At 48.7% G+C, this 20878-nt stretch overlaps 1 protein-coding gene across 6 annotated transcripts in view; it reads left to right on the top strand.

Moving 5' to 3' along the window:
* RIN2 (Ras and Rab interactor 2) overlaps positions 1-20878 on the top strand; it is a 181793-nt gene that overhangs the window by 69182 nt on the left and 91733 nt on the right. For 2 of the 6 annotated variants that reach the window (XM_058679241.1, XM_058679242.1), the window contains exon 3: positions 16045-16136. In XM_058679241.1, coding sequence (XP_058535224.1) covers positions 16080-16136 — 57 coding nt within the window. In that variant the 5' untranslated portion in view covers positions 16045-16079. Of the gene's footprint in view, positions 1-10830; positions 11001-13222; positions 13264-13293; positions 13560-15950; positions 15972-16044; positions 16137-20878 lie in introns of those variants that run through there. The other 4 variants (XM_058679240.1, XM_058679243.1, XM_058679245.1 and 1 more) reach the window with 4 other exon arrangements.

Below are 20878 nucleotides of genomic sequence, written 5' to 3'. Positions count from 1 at the left end.
CTTCAGTGGCTCAGGCTAGTTACATGGGCACAGGATAGTGGTTGTTTAGCAGGACACAGATTTTACTCAAACTGTGTCTGCATGTATTTTTTTTTTCTGGACTTTTGTTTGGCAAAAATATTTGCATGAATTCTTAGTACAGTGTGGATTGAGCAAGCTTCCTCGGAGGATTGTGACAGACTGAGAAAATGCCACCAAGTCATCTGCGTAACAGCCCTAGGTCAGCAGCCTACCACATGCAAATATGCCATGCTGGTGGCAGGGGAGGGGTTGCAGTGATGGTTAATCCTGTGCCTGTGGTACTGGCGTCTCATATGGCTGCCAATTCAAGTCCCAGCTGCTCCACTTCTGAGCCAGCTTCCTGCTAATGGCCTAGGGAAAGCAGGAGAGGGTGGGCGAGGGTCTTGGGCCCCTGTACCCAAGTGGGAGACTGGTTTGGACCAGCCCAGCATTGTGGCCATTTGGGGAGTGACTCAGTAAATAGATCTCTTCCTCAGTATATATAACATGCAATTATGTACAGTCCATAATCTTCAATAATGATAATAAATGGTTAGGTTACTCGCTTATGTATTTCCTATGCTATACATTTTTGAGAGAGAAAGCTCCCACCTGCTAATTCACTCTCAAAATACCCACAATGCCCAAATCTGGGCCAGATTCAAGTTGATAGCAAGGAGCTCCCTCCAGGTCTCCTGCATGAGTGGTGGACACTCAGTTACTTGTGCCACCACTGCTGCCTATGGCATCTATATTGGCATAAGGCTGAGGTCAGGAGCTGAAGCGGGGTGTCAGGGCTAGGTATTCTGATGTGAGAATGTGGCTGTGTTAGCTGCCACACTAACAGCCCAGCCCCTGTTACTATCTCTTGAGCATGCACTCATTCTGTGGGTGTTGGAAATAGGCTTGTAAACAGTGAGTGTCAACACAGGCAGCAGCCACATGCATCTTGTACCTGCCACATGTTTAGGATTGCATCCTTTTCCTCTAGTGCTTGACTTAATCCCATGTGCTTTTGTTCATCACCACTGTAGGAACAGCTTAAGTAAGTGTATGTCATACATGTTTATATAATATAGCCTAGGTGTGCAGTAAGCTATCCATCTACATTTGTGTAAATGCTCTGTGACTTTGCCTGATAAATGCATTTCCTGGAAATTGTTCTATCATTAAATTATTTTTTAAAGATTTATTGTTATTGTTATTGTTATTGGCAGGGAAGATTTACAGAGAGAAGGAGAGACAGAGAAATATTTTTCCATCTGCTGGTTTACTCCCCAAGAGGCTGCAGTTGCCAGAGCTGAGCCAATCCGAAACCAGGAGTCAGGAACCTCCTCCAGGTCTCCCATGTGGGTGCAGGGTCCCAAGGCTCTAGGCCATCCCCTATTGCTTTACCAGGCTATAAGCAGGGAGCTGGAAGGGAAATGGAGCAGCCGGCCCATGAACTGGCATCCATATGGGATCCCAGCACATGCAAAGTGAGGATTTAGCCACTGAGTTCCCTATTTTCTCTTTTAAAGGTTTATTTAGTTTTACTTGAATGTCAAAGTTACAGAGAGACATCTTCGATCTGCTGGTTCATTCCCCAGATGACCACAATGGTCAGGACTATTTTAGGCCAAAGCCAGGAGCCGACATCTTTTTCCAGGTCTGCCGTGTGGGTATCAGGGGTTCAAGCACTTGGGCCATCCTCTGCTGCTTTTTCCAGGACATTAGCAGGGAGCTGAATCAGAAGTCAAACAGCTAGAACTTGAACTGGTGCCCATATGGGATGCAGGTGCTGTAGGCAGAGTATTAGTATTCTGTACCATCATGTTGGCCCCAGAATATGTCCTGTTGTTAACCATGTGTGATCGGAACAGTAATTGACTAGGAGGTGATATCAGGAAGCATGGGAAAGTGGGCCAGGGGCAGCTGGTGGTGTGTGATCAGCCAGTGGGGGGGGGGGTGTGTGTTCCCACGACTGCGGCTGTCAGAAACAAGGCTGTGATAAGGATTCAAGGACAGATAGTTGCTTGAGAGGTGAAGGGAATGCTGTGAGGGGAGCAGGAGAGTGAGGGAGATAAGGCAGTGTTGCTGAGCCGGCCTGGGGACTTCATCCCCGCGTCCTCTAGCTAGAGAGGAAGGATCCAAGTGAGGGATGTCAGATGTGCACTAGACAGCAGTGTATGGGGCTCGGTGTGTCTGTAGAACTCCTTGCCTGGTCCTGTAACTTCTTTCCATTTCAAAAAGCTGGTCTGTGTTTGCTGTTGGAGCCTGCAGATGTCACTCATCTACTTTTGGAAGTGTCTGTTTTTGTAAACAGGGCAGGGACCGGGCCCTGCATTTCCGCACTCAAAGAACTGGGAGGGAACCTGCTCAGTAGGACCTCTGACTCCATGCATTCAGAGGGCTTGACTCCATTCCCAGCGTAACCCAGAGGTTGTGGGAGGGCAGGCACACAGCTCAGGCACCAACTCACTAGGCAACTTCGTTCTCCTGAGGGTCAGTTTGTCTCCCAGTTGATGGATGGGGTGAGCTCTTTCTTTTTAAAAAGATTTATTTATTTTTATTGGAGAACCAGATTTATATAGAGAAGGAGAGACAAAGAGAAAGATCGTCCATCCGCTGGTTCATTCCCCAAATTGCCACAGTGGCCAGAGCTGAGCTGGTTTGAAGCCAGGAGCCTCTTCTGGGTCTCTCATATGAGTGCAGGGTCTCAAGGCTTTGGCCCATCCTCTGCTGATTTCCCAGGTCACAAGCAGGGAGCTGGATGGGAAGTGGAGCAGCTGGGCCATGAACTAGCATCCATATGGAGTCCCGGTGCGTGCAAGGTGAGGATTTGGCTACTGAATCGTTTTTTGCCAGGCCCCAAGGTGAGATCTTGATGAAAGGGCAGGGTCGTGGGAACTGTCAGGGGGAAGATGACCTGGAGCCTGCCTTTTAAGAGTGAACAAACTTTGGGTGAGTGAGCAGAGCTGGAGATGCAGCCATCAAAATGCAAAGGTGGGAGGGGCATGGAGTTCAGTGGGTCCAACCCACCTCTCTTTACCCACATTTCTATAGGTTTTTTCAAAACTATTTTTGCAAAGATTCATTATAGTTTTGTTTGAAAGACAGAGTTACAGAGAGAGAGAGAGAAAGATCTTCCATCCACTGGTTCACTACCCAGATGGCCACAATGGCCAGAGCTGAGCCAGGAGCCAAAAGTTTCTTCTGGGACTCCTACATGGGTGCAGGGGTCCTAGGTCTTGAATCAACTTCAATCAGCTGCTTTCCTAGGCCGTAACAGGGAGCAGCCAGAACAAAAGCTGGTGCCCATAGGAGATGTTGCCATGACAGACCAAAGTTATCCCACGGACTTATCCCTTGTTTTCTCTTTTCTTTTTTTTTTAAGATTTTATTTATTTTTATTGGAAAGTCGGATATACAGAGAGGAGGAGAGACAGGAAGATCTTCCGTCCGATGGTTCACTCCCCAAGCGGCCGCAATGGCTAGAACTGAGCTGATCTGAAGCCAGAAGCATCTTCTGGGTCTCACATATGGATACAGGATCCTTTGGGCCGTCCTCGACTGCTTTCCCAGGCCATAGGCAGGGAACTGGATGGGAAGTGGAGCAGCCAGGATACAAACTGGTGCCCATATGGGATCCTGGCACTTGCAAGGCAAGGACTTTAGCTACTGGTCCCCTATTGTTGTGGTGTTTTCTTTGTGGTGTCTAGGGCACATGCACAAAGCTGCACAAATGCTGAATCACCAGACACCTGCAGCTGAGCTGACCAAGGGGCCCTCTGGCCTCTGTGGCCAGCCCATACTGTAAATCAGTAGCTTTTTATGGTCTATACAGTGCTATCTTATTTACATTTTTGCAATTTTTTAGGGGCGATGCGTCAATTTTGTTACTTCCCGCAGCCCCTACTTATAGTCCCAAAGTCGTCACTGGTGTACCTGAGCTCACCATGGCTAGGGCGTGCGTTAGGAGGAAGTATGTGCATTAGATAAGTTTCTTACAAGCATGAGTCACAGCGCACATGCATCTATTTGTGAGTTCAGTGTTCGAAATCCACGGCTCACATTAAATAAGGTTTAATGACCTTCTCATGCCAGTGTTATGACCAGAGGCCCAGGGAACCTAAGTCAGCAGGCTCCAGGAGCAACGTTTCATTGTTTGCCACTGTTGGCAATGACGTTATAGAACTTTACAGAACAAAGGAAGTTCAAGAAGTGACTGTGAAGTGGAGATAACCCAAAAGTGGACAGCATACTCTTTTTTTTTCTAAAGATACATTTTATTTTTATTGGAAAGATATGTAGAGAGGAGGAGAGATAGGAAGATCTTCTGTCCGCTGATTCACTCCCCTAGTGGCCGAAATGGTCAGAGCTGTGCTGATCCGAAGCCAGGAGCCAGGAGCCTCTTCCAAGTTTCTTATGTGGGTGCAGGATCCCAAGGCCTTGGGCCGTCCTCGACTTCTTTCCCAGGCCACAGGCAGGGAGCTGGATGGGAAGCATGGCTGCTGGGATTAGAACTGGTGCCCATATGGGACTAGGCTACCGCGCCAGGCCTCATTTTTTTAGATGCATGTTTTAAAAAGACTTGTTTATTTTTATTGGAAAGGCAGATTTACAGAGAAAAGGAGAGACACAGAAAGATGTTCCACTCTCTGGTTCACTCCCCCAAATGGCTGGGAGGGCTGGAAGTGAGCCCACCTGACGTCAGAAGCTAGGAGCTTCTTCTCAGTCTCTGTGTTGGTACAGGATCCCAAAGACTTGAGCCATCCTCTACCAACTTCCCAGGCCACAAACAGGGAGCTGGATGGGAAGTGGAGGAAGATGACAGTGCCCACAGGGCATGCTGGCACTTGCAGACATGACACATGATTTTTATTATTATTATTGGAAAGGCAGACATACAGAGAGGAGGAGAGACAGAGAGGAAGATCTTTCATCCAATGATTCACTCCCCAAGTGAGCTCAGTGGCCAGTGCTTCACCAAAGCCAGTAGCCAGGAGCAGGAACTTCCTCCAGGTCTCTTACATGGGTACAGGGTCCTAAGGCTTTGGGCTGTCCTTGACTGCTTTCCCAGGCCACAAGCAGGGAGCTGGATGGAAAGTGGTACTGCGGAATTAGAACTGGTCCCCATATGGGATCTGATGCTTTCCAGGCAAGGACTTTAGCTGCTAGGCCACTGCGCCAGTCCCAACACAGGGTTAGCCAATTGAACTGTCACGTTGGTCCCATGCACCCATTCTTGTATGCTGATGTCTCTCACATGGTACCTGCTCCCTTGCCTACCAACATTGCCTGGGATGGCACCCAAATAAAGGACTTGTTTCCAAGCCTGTTCTAGGGGAGCAGAGATTAAAGCAGGTGCTAGGATTTGGATATGGCAGATTCCATTGCTGGAACCTTGCTCCCCAGTGTAAAGCTGGAAGTGGTGTTACCTTTAAGAGGTGGGGTTGGGTTAGGTATTTAACAGGAAACATTCTCCCACTGGAAGTTACTGGAGACCAGGCTCTTGTCAGGGAGACCAGCTTCTCCCATGAATCCCCTCCCTGCTTGCACCATCACACTGTGATGGTGTGGCCGAGCAGGGCTAATGGCAGTGCTGTGCTCCTGAATTCAGCACCTTGAGTTGGGAATCGCCAGCATCCCATTACAGTGACACAAAGGAGCAAAGGCAGCACATTACACTGAGCAGAGGCAGTTAGGGCCGTAGAGACATCTTAGGAGGCGTGCACTGGAAGGTTGGGTTGAAAACAGGAGCCCAAGAATCCCTGAGGGACTGTGGAGGTCTAAGACAGTCCACACAGACAGGAGGCATGCCCGAGAACCGTGAGCTGCTCCAGTCATAAAGGTTGCCAGCGCCCTCGGCCTGGGTGAGGAAAGATGAGAAAGGTTGGACTGTGGACTCAGCAGAGCTGTCCAGTGGGTGATGGATGGGCCTCCTGCTGTTTCCAGCCTGGGGTTGTCGTTAGCAGGAGAGTGAAGGAGGGCTTCAGGGGAACGGAATGTGAAGTGAAAAGCCTGCATTGGAAGCTAAACCCAAAAGGCTTGCTGCCTGGGCTTTTTGAAGACAAATTGAGTCCAGAAAAGGAAGTACAAAAGGAAGAAGACAACTCCACAGTCCCCTGGTTTTTGCTTTTAACTTATTTTGATTGGAACCAGACCAAAAAAAAAAAAATTAAAAAAATTTTTGCTGCTATCCAAAAATGCTACAGGTCTGCCAACGGGGTGATTTGATCTCTCTTTACTTTCTTGTGCACTTCAATTAAATAATGCAGGGATAGAAAAAAAAACCAGAGACACAGAGAGGAGATACCCCTAGGAGAATAGGGCCTGGTTGGAGAATAGGGCCTGGTTGGGGAATGGTGAGGCTTTGGTCAAGATGGAAGCTTATGACTGTAAGAGAATCTCTCTCTCTGCATATTTGAAAGAGTTAGAGGAAAAGTCAGAGAAAGAGACAGATGTGCCACGTACTGGTTCACTCTTCAGATGACTACAATAGCCTGGGCTGGGCCAGGCCAAAGCCAGAGGCCCAAGCACTTGGAACCTCTTCCCCAGCTTTCTCAGACACATTAGCAGGGAGCTGGGTCAGAAGAGGAACAGCCAGGACATGAACTAGCGCCCATATAAGGAATGTTGGCAAAGTAGCAGGTATCTTTACCTGCAATAGAAACTCTTTCTAAGTCAAAACACAGCATCCCAACTGGGTCACTGTCCCCCAAATTTTGGGATGTCTGTCTGCTATCCTGGGCTCCACACAGAGCAGCTAGGCCCACCCTGCCTGGCCTTCGGCCTCAGCAGGTGTCAGACACCTGAGTAGGAAGATCAGAGTAGGGTAGAAGAGGGCAAGGAAGTCCCTACATTACCCAGAGAACCTGCAGAGAGAGTCTTGCAGAAGCTTGCTGGTGATTTTGTTCTGTGCACTGCTAAATCATGAATTTGTGAAATTCCCCAACTGGACTTGTCTCTCCAGAAAGGAACATGAATGCCATTGGCCAACCAGAAGACAGCATCCTTTGAACTCACCCAAACTTCTGGGGCTGACACCAAACCACCTTTTGGTGACAACAGCCCATGTCCCTGAGAGTATCTTGTAGTTCCCATGATCCCTTAGGAGACACCCCAGACATTAAGTCATCTTTTTGGGAGAACTGTTAGTTTATGCATCGCCCTTCCTAACTTCTGGGGTCTACTTGCAGGGTGATACAAACACATGTTATCAGAACATCTACTATGTGTAGAAGAGGAGTTGGTATTTTCCTGCTTGGTTGGTGGCCACCATGCTTCCATTTGGAGTCTGCAGCTTTACAAGGGGATGTTCCTCAGAGAACAGACAGCTGTTCTGCAGCCCACTTCTTGGGAGCAGGGATGGGAGTGTGGAGGCTCTAAGCACACGGGTGCGTGTGGACAGACACATGTTCTCTCTAATTCACTGGAAGCACAGGCTGGGCTGTTAGGAAACAAAACAGAAATATGAAATGACAAAGGCTATTCAGTTTTAAATTAGGGTAGTTCCTTGCTAGGCACTAGAATATTCCAGATGCCTTTTTTTTACTGATTATCTAATATTACAAATTTTCCAACGTCGAAGCCACTTCAGAAATAGACACAGGGGCTGGCACTATGGCTTGTAAAGTAATCCTCTGTAGTCCAGCGTCCCATCCAGTCCTGGATGCTCCATTTCTGATCTCGCTCCTTGCTCGTGGCTTGGGAAAGCAGGGAGGATGGCCCAAAGCCTTGGGCTCCTGCACCTGCATGGGAGATTCGAAAGCTCCTAGCCTCTGGCTTCAGGTCAGCTCCGCTCTGGCCTTTGTGGCCACTTAGGGAGTGAACCAGTGGATGGAAGATCTTTCTCTGTCTCTCCTTCTCTCCCTAACTTTGCCTTTCAAATCAAGATAAAGAAACATTTTTTTTAAAAAGATAGACAAAGGAGCACCTAATGTAATTGTTTCCTAAAGAATCACAGATTATAGTTTTGGTAGAGGGGGAAACTACCATGACCTGAGAAAAATTACCCTGGCAATCGAAGACCAGAGAAAAACCATGCACAGTCACATTTGTTATTGATGAGACATTGACAGAAATACCCACTGGTCTTACAAAATTTAAAATTGCAACCTTGGGCCTGGCACAGTGGCCTAGCGGCTAAAGTTCTCACCTTGCACATGCTGGGATCCTATATGGGCGCTGGTTCTAACCCCGGTGAGCCCACTTCCCATCCAGCTCCCTGCTTGTGGTCTGGGAAACCAGTTGAGCTTGGCCCAAGACCTTGGGACCCTGCACCCGCGTGGGAGACCCAGAAGAGCTCTTGGCTCTTGGCTTCGGATCGGCTCAGCTCCAGCCATTGCAGCCACTTGGGGAGTGAATCATCGGACAGAAGATCCTCTCTGTCTCTCCTCTCTATCTATCTGACTTTGCAATAAAAATAAATAAATCTTTTAAAAATGTTGCAACCTTGTAGACACTGGTCAGTAACCTTAAGCAGCAAAGCTTCCTAGAGGGGGGAAAAATCTGTTGGATCTATCACTTCTCTGATTGAAAGTTTATGAGGAATGGAATTCATCTCTGCAAGCTATTTTCCACCAAGTTAGATTTAAATGAATATCCCAGTTAGAAAAAGGAAAACTCCAGTCCTTGCCCACATACCATGCATAGAAGTGGATCATGGAGCCGGCCATCAAGGCTCAAGCTATGAAGCTGTTCCAATGAAGCAGGAATCTCCAATAATTGTAAGTTCTTGCCTCAGGGGAACAGAAAGGCACGTAGGTTAAAATAGAGCAGAAGAAGGTTTAAGACAGTTTGCACAGTATGAGAAAACTAACACAGATACTTAAGGTGGCTGAATGAACTTAGTTCCAAAAGATATTTCCTTCATGTAGACTATTGTTCCTGGATTTATTCCAACAAAAACATTTGTGTTTATTAAACATGAAGCTAAAAATTTTCTAAAGTTACAAAGACCAGATTACAGTAACAGGGTAGAAATCTTTTGACAACAAGCCACAGCTTTGCCCCACGAACAGAAAACTCAATCAACCACATTTTGCTCAAATTAGTTACTGAACTAGAGAGAAAGCAAGTACTCCACTCACCTTGCACCCTCCCTGTAGTAGTTCCAAAGGAAGTCATCAGAGGTGACATTTGCGAGCTTTGTTTGGGTTTGTTGGGCATAATTTTTGTTTGTTTTTGTTTATCGGCATTTACCTTGTTTGTTTCAAGAAGTTGAAGTAAACATCTGATAAGATAGTGATAAGCATCTGAAGTTTCCACCTGCCTCAGAGCTCTTGTTCTCCTTCCTTCTGGCCAAAGCATATTTTGTTGGAAAGGAATGTAAATCCACCCAAACCACTCATACCCTCTCCTAAACTCCTATCAGGAGCCCTACTCTCCATACAATGAGCCTCTGTAGGGCTCCAAATGCAACCTTGGAGCTTAGTAAGCAGCTCCTCTGGGCCTCTCAACTCAAGTTCTTGCACAGAAAATTCCCTGCTTGGGATTCAGCCTAGGGTGGGATAGAGGTCAGAATCGTGAGCCCTGCACATCTGCACAGGATGTAAGTCCTTCCACCAATTGTGTGGGTGGGTCATGAGGGCACAGGAGCAAGTGGGGCAGAGTCTGGCACTGGCCATCCTGTCGTGTCAGCTCGGTGTGACACCAGAAGCTTGGCATCTGCATCCCACGCCCAATGCCCTAATGGACTAACGTTGCTGGCCGTAGCAGGAGGGACTGTTGAGTCCTTTCCATACACCTTAGGCCCTTAACACTTGCATGCTTGCTGGCCTGGTCTCAGGGCTGTCTTGGCTGCAGGAGCATGTGTAAGGGCTGGTGAATGAAGGCCCCCTAGGGATGGCTCTCAGCAATAACTCCGGGAAACTGGTGGACAGATCCAGCTCCCTTCTGTTGGGATCATCTTCCCTGGCTCCCAGAGCTCCCTAGAACTGGTAAATGGCAGGTGCCCAGGGTGATTCCTGCTTGTCAGCGCATGTCCTGTGCGTTGCCCTTTTCCCCACCAGCATCACCTGGAGTCAACTTGAATGAAATACTTGAACACAAGTCTTCAGAAGCAGTTTTCATGTTTTTTATTCTGTGTCTTAACTGTGTTGTTGTTATGTGTCTTCAGTGTGGGCTCAGCCCCAGAGCTACCACTAGACACCTGCATCCAGGCACCTGGCCTAGATTTACTTATGTAATCATTTATTCATAATGTTTATTTATTTTATTTACTTTGAAAGGCAGAGCGAAAGAAATCTTCTGTCTGCCAGGTCAGGCTGAAGCCAGGAGTCTCACTCCATCCAGGTCACCCAGCCATTATCTGCTGCCTCGCATGGTGCAGGTTAGTAGAAAGCTGAATTGGAAGTTTAGAATTTCCGGAACTCCAACCAAACAGGTATCCCAGCAGGCGGCTTAATGACACCCTCTAACACATCTATATCCCACCCTGGACCTGATCCTCCACTCTGGCTTCCAGCTTCCTGCTAACAAAGATCCCAAATGCTGTCCACTGGGCATCTTGGGTGGAATACTTAGTTCCCAGCTTTGTCTTGACTTGCCTGCAGCTGCTGGGAAGCTTTTAGGGAGTCAGCCAGTGGACGGAACATCTCTGACTCTGCCTGTCTAGACAAACCAAAAAGCAGTAGTACATCCATAGACCCTCCTCCACCATAGTCAGAGGGCCTTGTGGGAAGGAGGCACTGACTTCAGGTCCCCATAGGTTGGCCAGCAGACCCTAAGGACACCTGGAGCAGGTGGACTCCCTGTGCACACAGGTCCTTTGGGATAAGAGCCCGCATGCTTTGTGATGCTGCTTTGTGTGTGTGACATCATCGCAGTGGTGCCTGACCACATGGAGGAGGTTTGAAAACACGTACTTTCAGTGACCTTGGGAGTGGCCACCCATTCCAGGGGGGGCAGGAGGAGCTGTCACTCAAGAGATGAGTAAGAGAATTGGCACATTTACCGGAGAGCATTCTGGATGGATTTAAAGGGGAAATGAGGGCATCGGATGGGAGATGCAAGAGGTAATGTTCTATCCCAGAAAAGAAGTTCCTAGCCAGCTGCCCGGCTGCATTCCTCGGGTGGCTGTTTGGCACTGAACTTGTGTTATCTGGAGAAGGTGAGAGAGGCAGGGAGTCTGTGACCCAGTCACACATGGACTCCCAACAGAATAAGCCGCACACCAGGCCAGTGCTGTGGACACCAGGAATGATCATTGGCTAAGAATACGGATAATAATTATACACAAACAGGCCAACTGTTTCCTCAGTTCTTAAGAAAATGAGGCAATGTGGGCATCATTTCTAATTCTATTGGAAAATGCAGTGATGGAGCCAATCTTTCAGGAATATAGTTCTTGACTTTTGATTTCATGCTTTTCTATAAATGATCTAATTAACTTCTCTTTTAGTGGAAAGCACTCATGCTCTTAAATGGGTTTTTAAAACCTTAAAAGAGAATTAAGGGGCCGGTGCCCTGGCACTGCAGCTTTGACATTCCGTATGCGAGGTGGCTCATGTCCTGGCTGCTCCAATTCTGACCCAGTTCCCTGCTTATGGCTTGGGAAAGCAGCAGAGGATGGCTCAAGACCCTGGGCCCCTAGACCTGAAAGAAGCTCCTAGCTCCAGATCAGATCAGCTTAGCTCTGGCTGCTGCAGCCATTTGGGCAGTGAACCAGCTTACGGAAAATCTTTCTCTTTTTCTCTATTTCCCTATCCTATCTGTGTACCTCTGCCTTTTCAATAAAATTTTAACAAATCTGTAAAAACAATTTTATTTTTATTGAAAATTCAGATCCACAGGGAAAAGGAGAGACGGAAAGGTCTTCCATTCACTGGTTCACTCCCCAAAGGGCCACAACAGCCAGAGCTGAGCTGATGTAAAGCCAAGAAGCCAGGAGCCTCCTCTGGGTCTCCCACACAGGTGCAAAATCCCAAGGCCTTAGGCTGTCCTCGACTGCTTTCCCAGGCCACAAATAGGGAGCTGGAAGGGAAGTGAAGCAGCCAAGACATAAACCAGTGCCCATATGGGATCCCAGTAGATGCAAGGCAAGGATCTTAGCCACTAGGCTACCGCGCCGGGCTGATAACAAATCATTTATAAAAAAAATGTTGAGTGAGGGAAAGCCAGTGATGGACACAGATATGCTTTAATTTTTAAGCTCACTTAACTGAAATTGTCAACCAGAGCCAGCAATAGCATTTTTGTGTCCAATTTGTCAGGTTTGGTAATACAAAGATAATTTTGGAAAAATACAGAGACCTTCTAGACACAGAGCCGCTCCTACTTGCTTAGGAAAAAAAAATGAAAAGCATTAAAATGAAAGGTGTGGAAGCTGTTTAAGGACTCAGGCGAAAAAGGTGAAGTGCAGATCTCAGCTTTGGGCTTGACCTGACAGGTCCCCCGGGTGAGTCATGCTGTCCTGCTGCAGTCAGCTTAGCTGTAAAGTAATTCTAATAACAAGGTCTTGTTCACCAAGACTGAAGTCCACCTTGGCCTTGGCCGATGCAAATACTAGAAAGAAAAAAAGAAGAGAATGATTGCTTTATGGCTGCTTCTCCCAGCAGTCTGGAGCAGAGGACAGGCACTGGGCCAAGATGAATTATGATTGGCGGATTTCAGTACAGGTGCAGGGGGTTGTGGGGCTGGGTGTGTCTGTGTGTGTGTGTTGAGTTGGGTGTGGAAGGAGGACATCCATGTTGGGTATGTTGGTCAGGAGGCACAGAATTTCAGTTTCAGAGGTGCTCTGTATTCAGGAGTCTTGAACGAGTTAATGGCAAATGGCCAGTAGGCATGCACAGTGCCTGGATTTCAAAACTCTTGGCAGCAGCATAAGCTTATCTTTTAATACCATTTTCCTCAAACTCTTTGGAAATAGCCCCCACCCCCCAACCCTTCGTATTTGAAAACCACCAAAAGAGCTTTCAGTGTTGTCTCTGTGAATGAATGATGAATATGGGAGGGGCTGGTGGCCATGCGATTAGCTTGACTTAGCCATCCTGCCTTGTCCATGGATTTTACTGTGCTCTGATGCACACCACAAATGATGTGATTTTTAGTTGCTAATTAATAAACGTAAGTAAATAAGCAGCATCCGGTGCCCAGATAGGAAGGCTACGGTTTGACTCATGAAGTAAGAGGCGGGGACGGAAGGGGAGGGCGGGGGCGGGGCCTGGAAAGAGGAGTCTCTTTAATACTTTTCAGAGCCTCTCTCTTGCCCAATCTGGCCTGTGGCCAGGTAGTGCGAAAGCCGGGAGAATGCTTGGTGCACTCCAGCTCTGCTCATCGGTGAGCTGGGACTCTTGGGGCACTCGGCTGCTATCCCCGGGGGCAGCCAGCATCCAGGTGGAGGTGGCCATGGCTTCAGTACTCGGTCACCGTCAGTAGCATGGGCTGGCCCTGCTGGTGGTAGCCTTGAGCCATCTTTTCAACAGACAGCCAGTTTGGCCTGGAACCCAGCCAGGAGTCTTGGATTTTTAAGGTCTGCTCTTCCTTTACCAGAGCGATAACTTTTGACCCTTGGGGCCACCTGAAGCACCACGGCTGCTTGTCCTCTGGGGAGCGACAGAGCCAGGATTTGCTGGGTAAGTGAGGCATGTTCGCTGCCTGCCTTTGTCCGGCCATCTGGCAGCCCTGACTCGAGTTTGCTTTAGATTCTTTCCATGGTGTTCTCCTAAAGGCCTGGCAGTTCCCAGCTGCTTGCTGTGGCCTTTGGCCCACTAGGGCTACATTTTGTTGTCAGGGGTTCTGTGGCTGAGTTTTGTTTGCTACTAGTATCTGGAAAGACACATTGGATGCACCGGGCTTGCTTTTTAATTCTCTTTTTTTCCCCAAGAGTCTTTTTCTCATTTCTCTGGAAAGTAGGAAAGGAACAGCTGATGTTAATATATATATGCAAGGATTTCCCCGCATCTCCAACCACAGTACCTTCTGGTTTAGTCTGGCTGTTCCTAGGGTGGTCTGGGGACAAAAGAGCTGGTGAGGGCTAGGGAACTGTGAATGGAAAGGAACAAAGATTGTTTTAAATTAGGCTCAATTGCTGTCGATACTGAGCCAAGGTGTAAGAGGTTACAATTTGGGAAGGAAGCATTTGTTGCAATAGGAAAGACCTTAAATCAGAACTTCTGGGAGGTTGGTTTTTTTTTTTTTCCAAAGGCATCCGTGTGTGTGCTGTCCGCTTGGGCTGCGGGGAAGTCCCCAGTATTCGCTTCACAGCAGCATGCACCTGCTGCGGCACCTGGCATTGTGTCCCCGTCACCTGCACGCATCTCCATCCTAGGGCTGCTTTAGGCAGCTGTGTCCTCTGACAAAAAATGAAAGGGATCTGTCTGTTCCTCTGGGGACTCAAACTGCACGGCCTGACTTGAAAAGGAAAAAAAAAAAAAAAAAAGCCTTTGCTCCACTACTGTAGGCAAAATTCCTTGCTTGTCTGGGCTCATCCAACAGGGTTTATAAATGCCCCCCCCCCCCAAAAAAAAAAAACCCTTCTGAATAGAGCAACTTAGATCTGGACGAGCTGGATGAGGAATGAAGTCCTGGCTCTGACTGCGCCATGCCTGAATTTCCAGGCTGCGTGAAAGACACAGGCTACATGTGAAAGAGGAAAATGCTCCATGGAAGCCATATGTAGCTGGTGGTTTTTTTTTTGCAAATGTTCTGTGCTTCTGGCTCTAAACAGTTCATCCTTCCCTCCCTGCTGTTCCCGTTCTGCTCTGTGTTCCCGTTCTGCTCTGTGTTCCGTGTTCTCTGCTCTGGAACCACTGTTCCTAAGGGATGAGCTTCAGAGTCCCTGCAGCTCAGGGTTCCTGATGGTTTCCTGAGCCGCCAGGTCAGCAGGCTAGCCCTGGCCTTCATCCCAGTGGGCTTGCAAGCAGAAACAAACGCAGGGAAGACCCCGCTGAACCTTCCTGGGGTCCCAGTCTTCAAAGCAATGACGCCAACAGGTGAAGGTTCTGGAAGAAGGCTTGGGGGGTATGCCGTCTTAGTTTTCCCAGGTGTGGTTCTTGAACAGCAGTGGAGAGGTGACTGCAGGGCCACAGCCCCCCTCTGTGCCCACACACTTGTCTTCCCCGCTTGTAACATCCCTAAACGCTTTCCTCAATGTCCCTTTTTTGCTGCTGGCTGGCTCTGTCTCCCAGAGGGGAATGAAGCAGCTTGGGCTCCCTGGAGCACTCTGCTTATTCCTTGGTGATACGGGAGATGTTTTTACTTTTTTTCCATGGGTGTCTGCCCTTACTGGGGTGAGCTACCTCCTGTGCGTGTTATGGCAGGAGTTGATGGGGGGAGGCTGTGTGCACTGTGCTCTGGGTGGGGATTTATTTAACTCCCCCGTGAATGCTGAAGGTTTTGTGGCTCCAAGGGCGAGATCATTGAGTTTTTCACACTCGTGCAGGTTAGTTTGCAAGCTCCAGTAAGCACAGTTTGGCTTCAGGATCGTGTTGTCAGCTTGCCTTTGCATGATTCTGGGGTTGTTTACGTACTGCCGCTTAGCACAAGCTGACCTCTGTCACCAGCGGATGCAGATTAGCTCCCCTGTCCCTGTGATTGCTCCAGAGAAAATGGACCGATTTCTTCCCACTGACCTTCTGTTGACCTTGCCTTGGGGAAAAGAGCCGGCTGGACTTGTAGATGACCTCACCTCCTTGCAGCAGCTTTCTGGGCCCCACAGACCCTCCTCTTCTTCCTCGGCCCCTCTCTGTTCCGCCACATCAAATCTGCAAGCTTTGAGAGCATATTATGGGGACACGTACTTGGGTCCTTTTGGGGGCTTCAGCTGAGGTCAAGCAAAACACACAAAGCCGTCATTATGTCTCCCGTGGTCCTGGGGACCTGTTCCGTCAGCTGCAGAGCTTGGGGGTGGGGCTGCGAGGTAGGGCACAGCCCAGGAACCCTGCCGGCCAGGCAGGAAATCGGGCTGTGAGGAGGTGCAAGGGCTGTGGTGGGAAATAAATGGCACTGTGTTGTTGACGGAAAAAGATCTTGGCAAGACTGTTGTTGTGAGTGTTCTGTGGCTTAGAAAGGAATTTCCTACAGGCTGGACTAACCATTAAAAAATGTTTCTACCTTCAGGAGTTCCCGGCGCACAGTGGAGCCTCACTGGGGAGATGTCTACACCAACCATGGGCGCCTGTGGGCTGGACAAGCGAGGAAGCTTCTTTAAGGTAAGGAGAAGTCCTTGAAGGCGATCGTGAAAGTTCAGCTTGCTCCCTGGTTCTGGCCGCCTGGGGAGCTTTGGAGAGAAGCCGGCACTTGCTCCTCTCTCTCTCTCTCTCTCTCTCTCTCTCTCTCTCTCACTCACTCACTCACTCTGGGCCAGCTGCTGCTCAGACAGCCTGCCCGAATTGTGCTTCAGCTCCCGAGTGTGTCTTACAGCAGGTTGGAGGTTCTGTGAGTTTGTTCTTCTGTGTGGCACAAGGGCCGGGCACAGGGAGATGCCACACCCCATCAGGCACCCAGGGGGAAGTTGAGGGGAGGTGGGTGTTAAGCCGTTTCTCAGTTGGATGTGCTTTTACAGTGTAAGTTGGACTTGGCTGTGTGGGACGTGGGTGCTGCGGGCCAGTGTGTTCTACTCTCTGCGTGTTTACACATCGCTTCAGGGGCTCACAAATGAAACAACACATTCCTGGACTCTGTGCGGCAGGCTGGCTTGGTGTGATTTGCTGCTGGTGACTTTTATCTTGCACCCCGGAGGCTCCTGAGACTAGAGCCTGAGAGAAGCAGGGCACTGTGGTTAAAGCCATCCATCCTCTCTGTGTAGCTTAATGAGATGAAACTGTAAATGGATGCCTACATGTTGCTGCCCGTGAAGTATGTGCCCTTCCTAGTACCTGCTCATGCTGTGTATTCCCTGTGGTGGATATTTGTAGCATGTAGATGGAGGGGAACTAGAGACAGAGCCTTCATGTGTCATGGAGACTTGCTGGTCACTCTGACACTTGATGATTCTGTCTCCCCTTTTGTGTCTTTCTGCTTTGTTTCCTTTTGCTCATCCTTGGAATCGCTCATGTGTATTATAAAACATTTGGAAAATGCAAAATAAAAAAAAACATACACACAGTAGGAAAATAGAAGTAAAGTGTGCCAACACCGGCTTGTTCCCAGAGATAGGACGATGAGGAACCTCTTTACTGAGAAAAAACAATTGTGTTTAATGATTAGTCCGGCCCTCGTGGGCTGCAGGCATGTGTTAGCGTTCGTTTTATTAGATACGTCCCTCTGCCAAGAGACCAACTGCCATCCCTACTCAAAAATCCAGCCAAAGGGGCCTGTTCACAGAGCAAAGCTAACAAAACCTACTGACCGTAGGTTGTAAGCTTGGTCTTTCTAGGTGCAGAAGGGACTGGGCTTGAGCGAGGTTTGTGGCCAAGTAGCTCAGCATTGGTGGGTTTTTGAAATGAGTCTGAATGAGCGAATCGTTGTTTGTTTTCCCAGGTGAGCAAACTGTCGGTCAGAACTGTAGGAATTTCCTGCCGCAAATAGCAAAGTTATTTATTGGGTTACAACCTAAACTCTCTGAGCAGGAAAATCCTGGGAGAAAGAGTTAAGTGCTGTTGACACAGATGGTCTAACTTTGCCTTCCCAGTAGCTGAGCTCTGTGGATGTAAGCTGTTTCAATTCTCCATTGATTTGCAGAGTGTTCATCAAACCTGTAATAACCTCTATCCACCCGGGCAGAGGAATGCAAGGGGGATACTTAGGGCTTGATACGCACTTGGCCAGCTGCTCACTCACTTGCAGCCTTTGTGTATATGCCACGAGGACTAATCCCAAACTCTCCCTTATCCCAAAGCACTGCCTAAATCTTGGTGAGTCCGTCATTGTAACCTGTGGAAACATATTGGGAACTGCTTGTTTTTTCTCCATTGGATCAGCGGGTTGAGATTTAAGCCTGAGCTCTGTTAAAATGCAAACAACTACTCAGGCTAAAGGTGAGAGACTCGCCTGGACTTGCTGAAGGAGTCCTTCCACCTGAGGGCTCCTGGGCCAGATCCCCCTGAGGTAGCCATGGGGTAAGAAGCCTGTACCATTTCACTTGTTACCCTCTTGTTTCTTTGCTGTGCTTCAGTTATTTAATATATTCAAGGGAGATGTTCTGTGTAGGTGATGGTGTCACTTTATATACTTCTTTCTTCTTTGTAAACATTGTTATTCTTCTCTGGGAATGCTCTGATTAGTCTTAAAGATCATGTGCCAGGATGACGTGTAAACTGCCCTGTGGATAAGTAACGCTGGCTCTTAGAGTCAAGGTCAGTTGCTGACAGGTCTCCTTTTGCACCTCCTGGGACCTTGACCCTTCTGATTCTCCCCATTCTTCATTGCCATTTGCACCTGTTTTACACCTGTCATCAGCCACGCTGTTGCCCTTAGGCCAAGGAGAAAGCAAAGCAAAACCAGAAGCCATCCCTAACCCCATGAAACTTTCTTTCTGGTAGTAAAGAGAAGTATTAAGTGTATGATCACAGCACTGAACACTGGCTATGATTCCTAAGAGCCGAGGGGGGGTTTGTGTGAGGAGCAAAGAGGACCAGAGAATCCATGACGTCATCGAGGGTCCTTGCTCTGGAAGGACCTTGCTCTGGGCTCTGGGATTTCCTTTCCCCTCTACAGATCTCTCCCCCACTGATTTCACCTGTATTATTACAATAGCATAGTCAGAGGTATTTAGTTTTTATTGGAAAGGCAGATATACAGAGAGAAGGAGACACAAAGGGAAAGATATTCTATCTGCTGGTTCTCTCCCCAAGTGGCCGCAATGGCTGGAGCTGAGCTGATCTGAGCTGATCCGAAGTCAGGAGCCAGGAGCTTCTTCAGGGTCTCCCATGTGGGCGCAGGGTCCAAGGCTTTGAGCTGTCCTTGAATGCTTTCCCAAGCCACAAGCAGGGAGCTGGAAGGGAAGGGAAGCAGCTGGGCACCCATAAGTGATCCCAGAGCATGCAAGGCAAGGACTTTAGCCAATAGGCTATAGTGCTGGACCCCGCAGCATGGGCTATTAATGAAGCCGCTGCCTGTGCTTCCCAGAAATGCCAGGGAAGCGCTGTAACTCTATGGATCATTTTGAGAAGTGTGAGGATTCTTGAATTTTGTGCTTGGCTCACAGCTCAATTCCATGTGTTTATTGGGATGATTTTTGTGTAGCATGTACACAGTTGAATGGTAATCGTAGGACCTCTGTTTCGTCCTTCTCACCTCCCCCACTCACAGAGTATCTTCTTAAACCACAGCTGCTAGCTCCCTGACCTGTGCTTTCCAGCTGTCCTGCTGTTGTGCCCAGAAAATCATCAGGAGTCTGAACTCATGCAAATGCGTAAGGGCAGTTTATTCAGGTTAACCTAGGCTCCCAGCCACCACCCCAGCCTAGCAGCTGCTCGAAAAGAGAGCGAGGTTGAACAGCACAGGATTCTTATACATTTCAGGCCAATTCCATATAATTATACAGTCATGATTGGTCGGTTCAACTTTTTTTAAAAAGAACAAGTTGGCAGGCTTCTATTGGCGGGTTTGAAGCAAGCAACTTTCAAAAAGTACAAACTGATGGGCTGTAGGGTGGTGAGCAACTCATCTACGAAGCATACCAGGGGCCTCCTTCCTGAGGAGTGCTTGGCCTACGTGACCTGCCAGGGGTCACGTACAGACAGAAAGCAGCTGGGTTCTTTACTGCCATGTGGAAATGACTCAGGAGGCTTTGGAGGACTTGAGGTACCTGGAGAGCTTGCACAGGTTGTCTGTGCAATCTGGGGTTAGAGAGCGTGACCCGTGGTGGTTGTTCCTGGTAATCGCATCTTGGAAGCTCTGACTACATACTCTGGACACACACTCCACGGTCCTTCACAGCACCGTCATTGACTTTGCTCTACCACCTGTGCGGAATAATAGCTTCCTGCAGCATAAGGTCACTGGGGAAACGTGGTGGGAGTGATATCCTGAACATAACAGGCAGAGCTATCTGCGGTCACGGACTTGGGCACCTACTGCTATGGATTTGAAGGGCATGTTTTGTTGAGGTTTGTGTTACTTTTGTTGAGCGGGAGAGTTAGAGAGAGAGAGAGAAATGAAGAGATGAACGGAATCTTCCATTTGCTGGTTCACTCCCCACATGGCTAGAAAGGCTGAGGCTAAGCCAGGCTGAAGCCTGCAGTAAGGAACTGCATCCAGGTATCCCACCTGAGTGGCAGGCAGCAGAGAACTCTCTGGGTCATCTTCCACAGTCTTCTAAGTACATTAGCAGGAAGTAGGATCAGAAATGGGACAGCCAGGACTTGAACTAGTGTTCTTGTGAATGCCGACATTACAGTGGTTGAAGCCGCTGTGCTGCGACACAAGCCCCCTGAAGGGTACATCGAATGAGATTGTGCAAAGACCTCATCGGAGCTGGAGAAGGTCTGGGTGGCCCCGAGTTAGCTGCAAGGAAACTCAGTGTCATTTGGTCCCTCCTGTTTCTCAGTCACAGCGCTCACCCTGAGCCTCCCCGCTTCACCCCCCATCCCAATAGCACCAGGTGCTAGCAAATCCTGCATAACCAACCCTAGACCACTTCCTCCCTGCCCTGCGGTCCCTTTCTCACAGAGTCTCCGTCGTTCATCATGGGAGAGGATGTCACTTGTAGCCCACCCTTACCAACACCCATTATGTATGTTTGCGTCTTTGTTCCCAAACCATTCCATTGATTCCCATCACCTGCTTGGAGACTCTGGCACCTTACTGAGCACGGGACCATGTCCGCTGCCTCCATCTTGGCATTCATGGAGTTCCCACAACTTGCCCCAACTCTCTGTGCCACCACCCTCCCCTGGCAGCCTGTTCTGGCGCTGCAGTGACATCAGCCCTCTCCGCTGATGCCTGGTCTCTGGATGTTGCCCGCACTGCCACCTCTCCCTCTCCTCACCTCTGCCACACAGTCTCCCAC

Source organism: Ochotona princeps, chromosome 22 (genome assembly GCF_030435755.1).
Source record: "Ochotona princeps isolate mOchPri1 chromosome 22, mOchPri1.hap1, whole genome shotgun sequence".
NCBI lineage: Eukaryota > Metazoa > Chordata > Mammalia > Lagomorpha > Ochotonidae > Ochotona > Ochotona princeps.
Note: the sequence above shows the minus strand (reverse complement) of the source record. Positions and strands in the feature narration are given on the sequence as shown.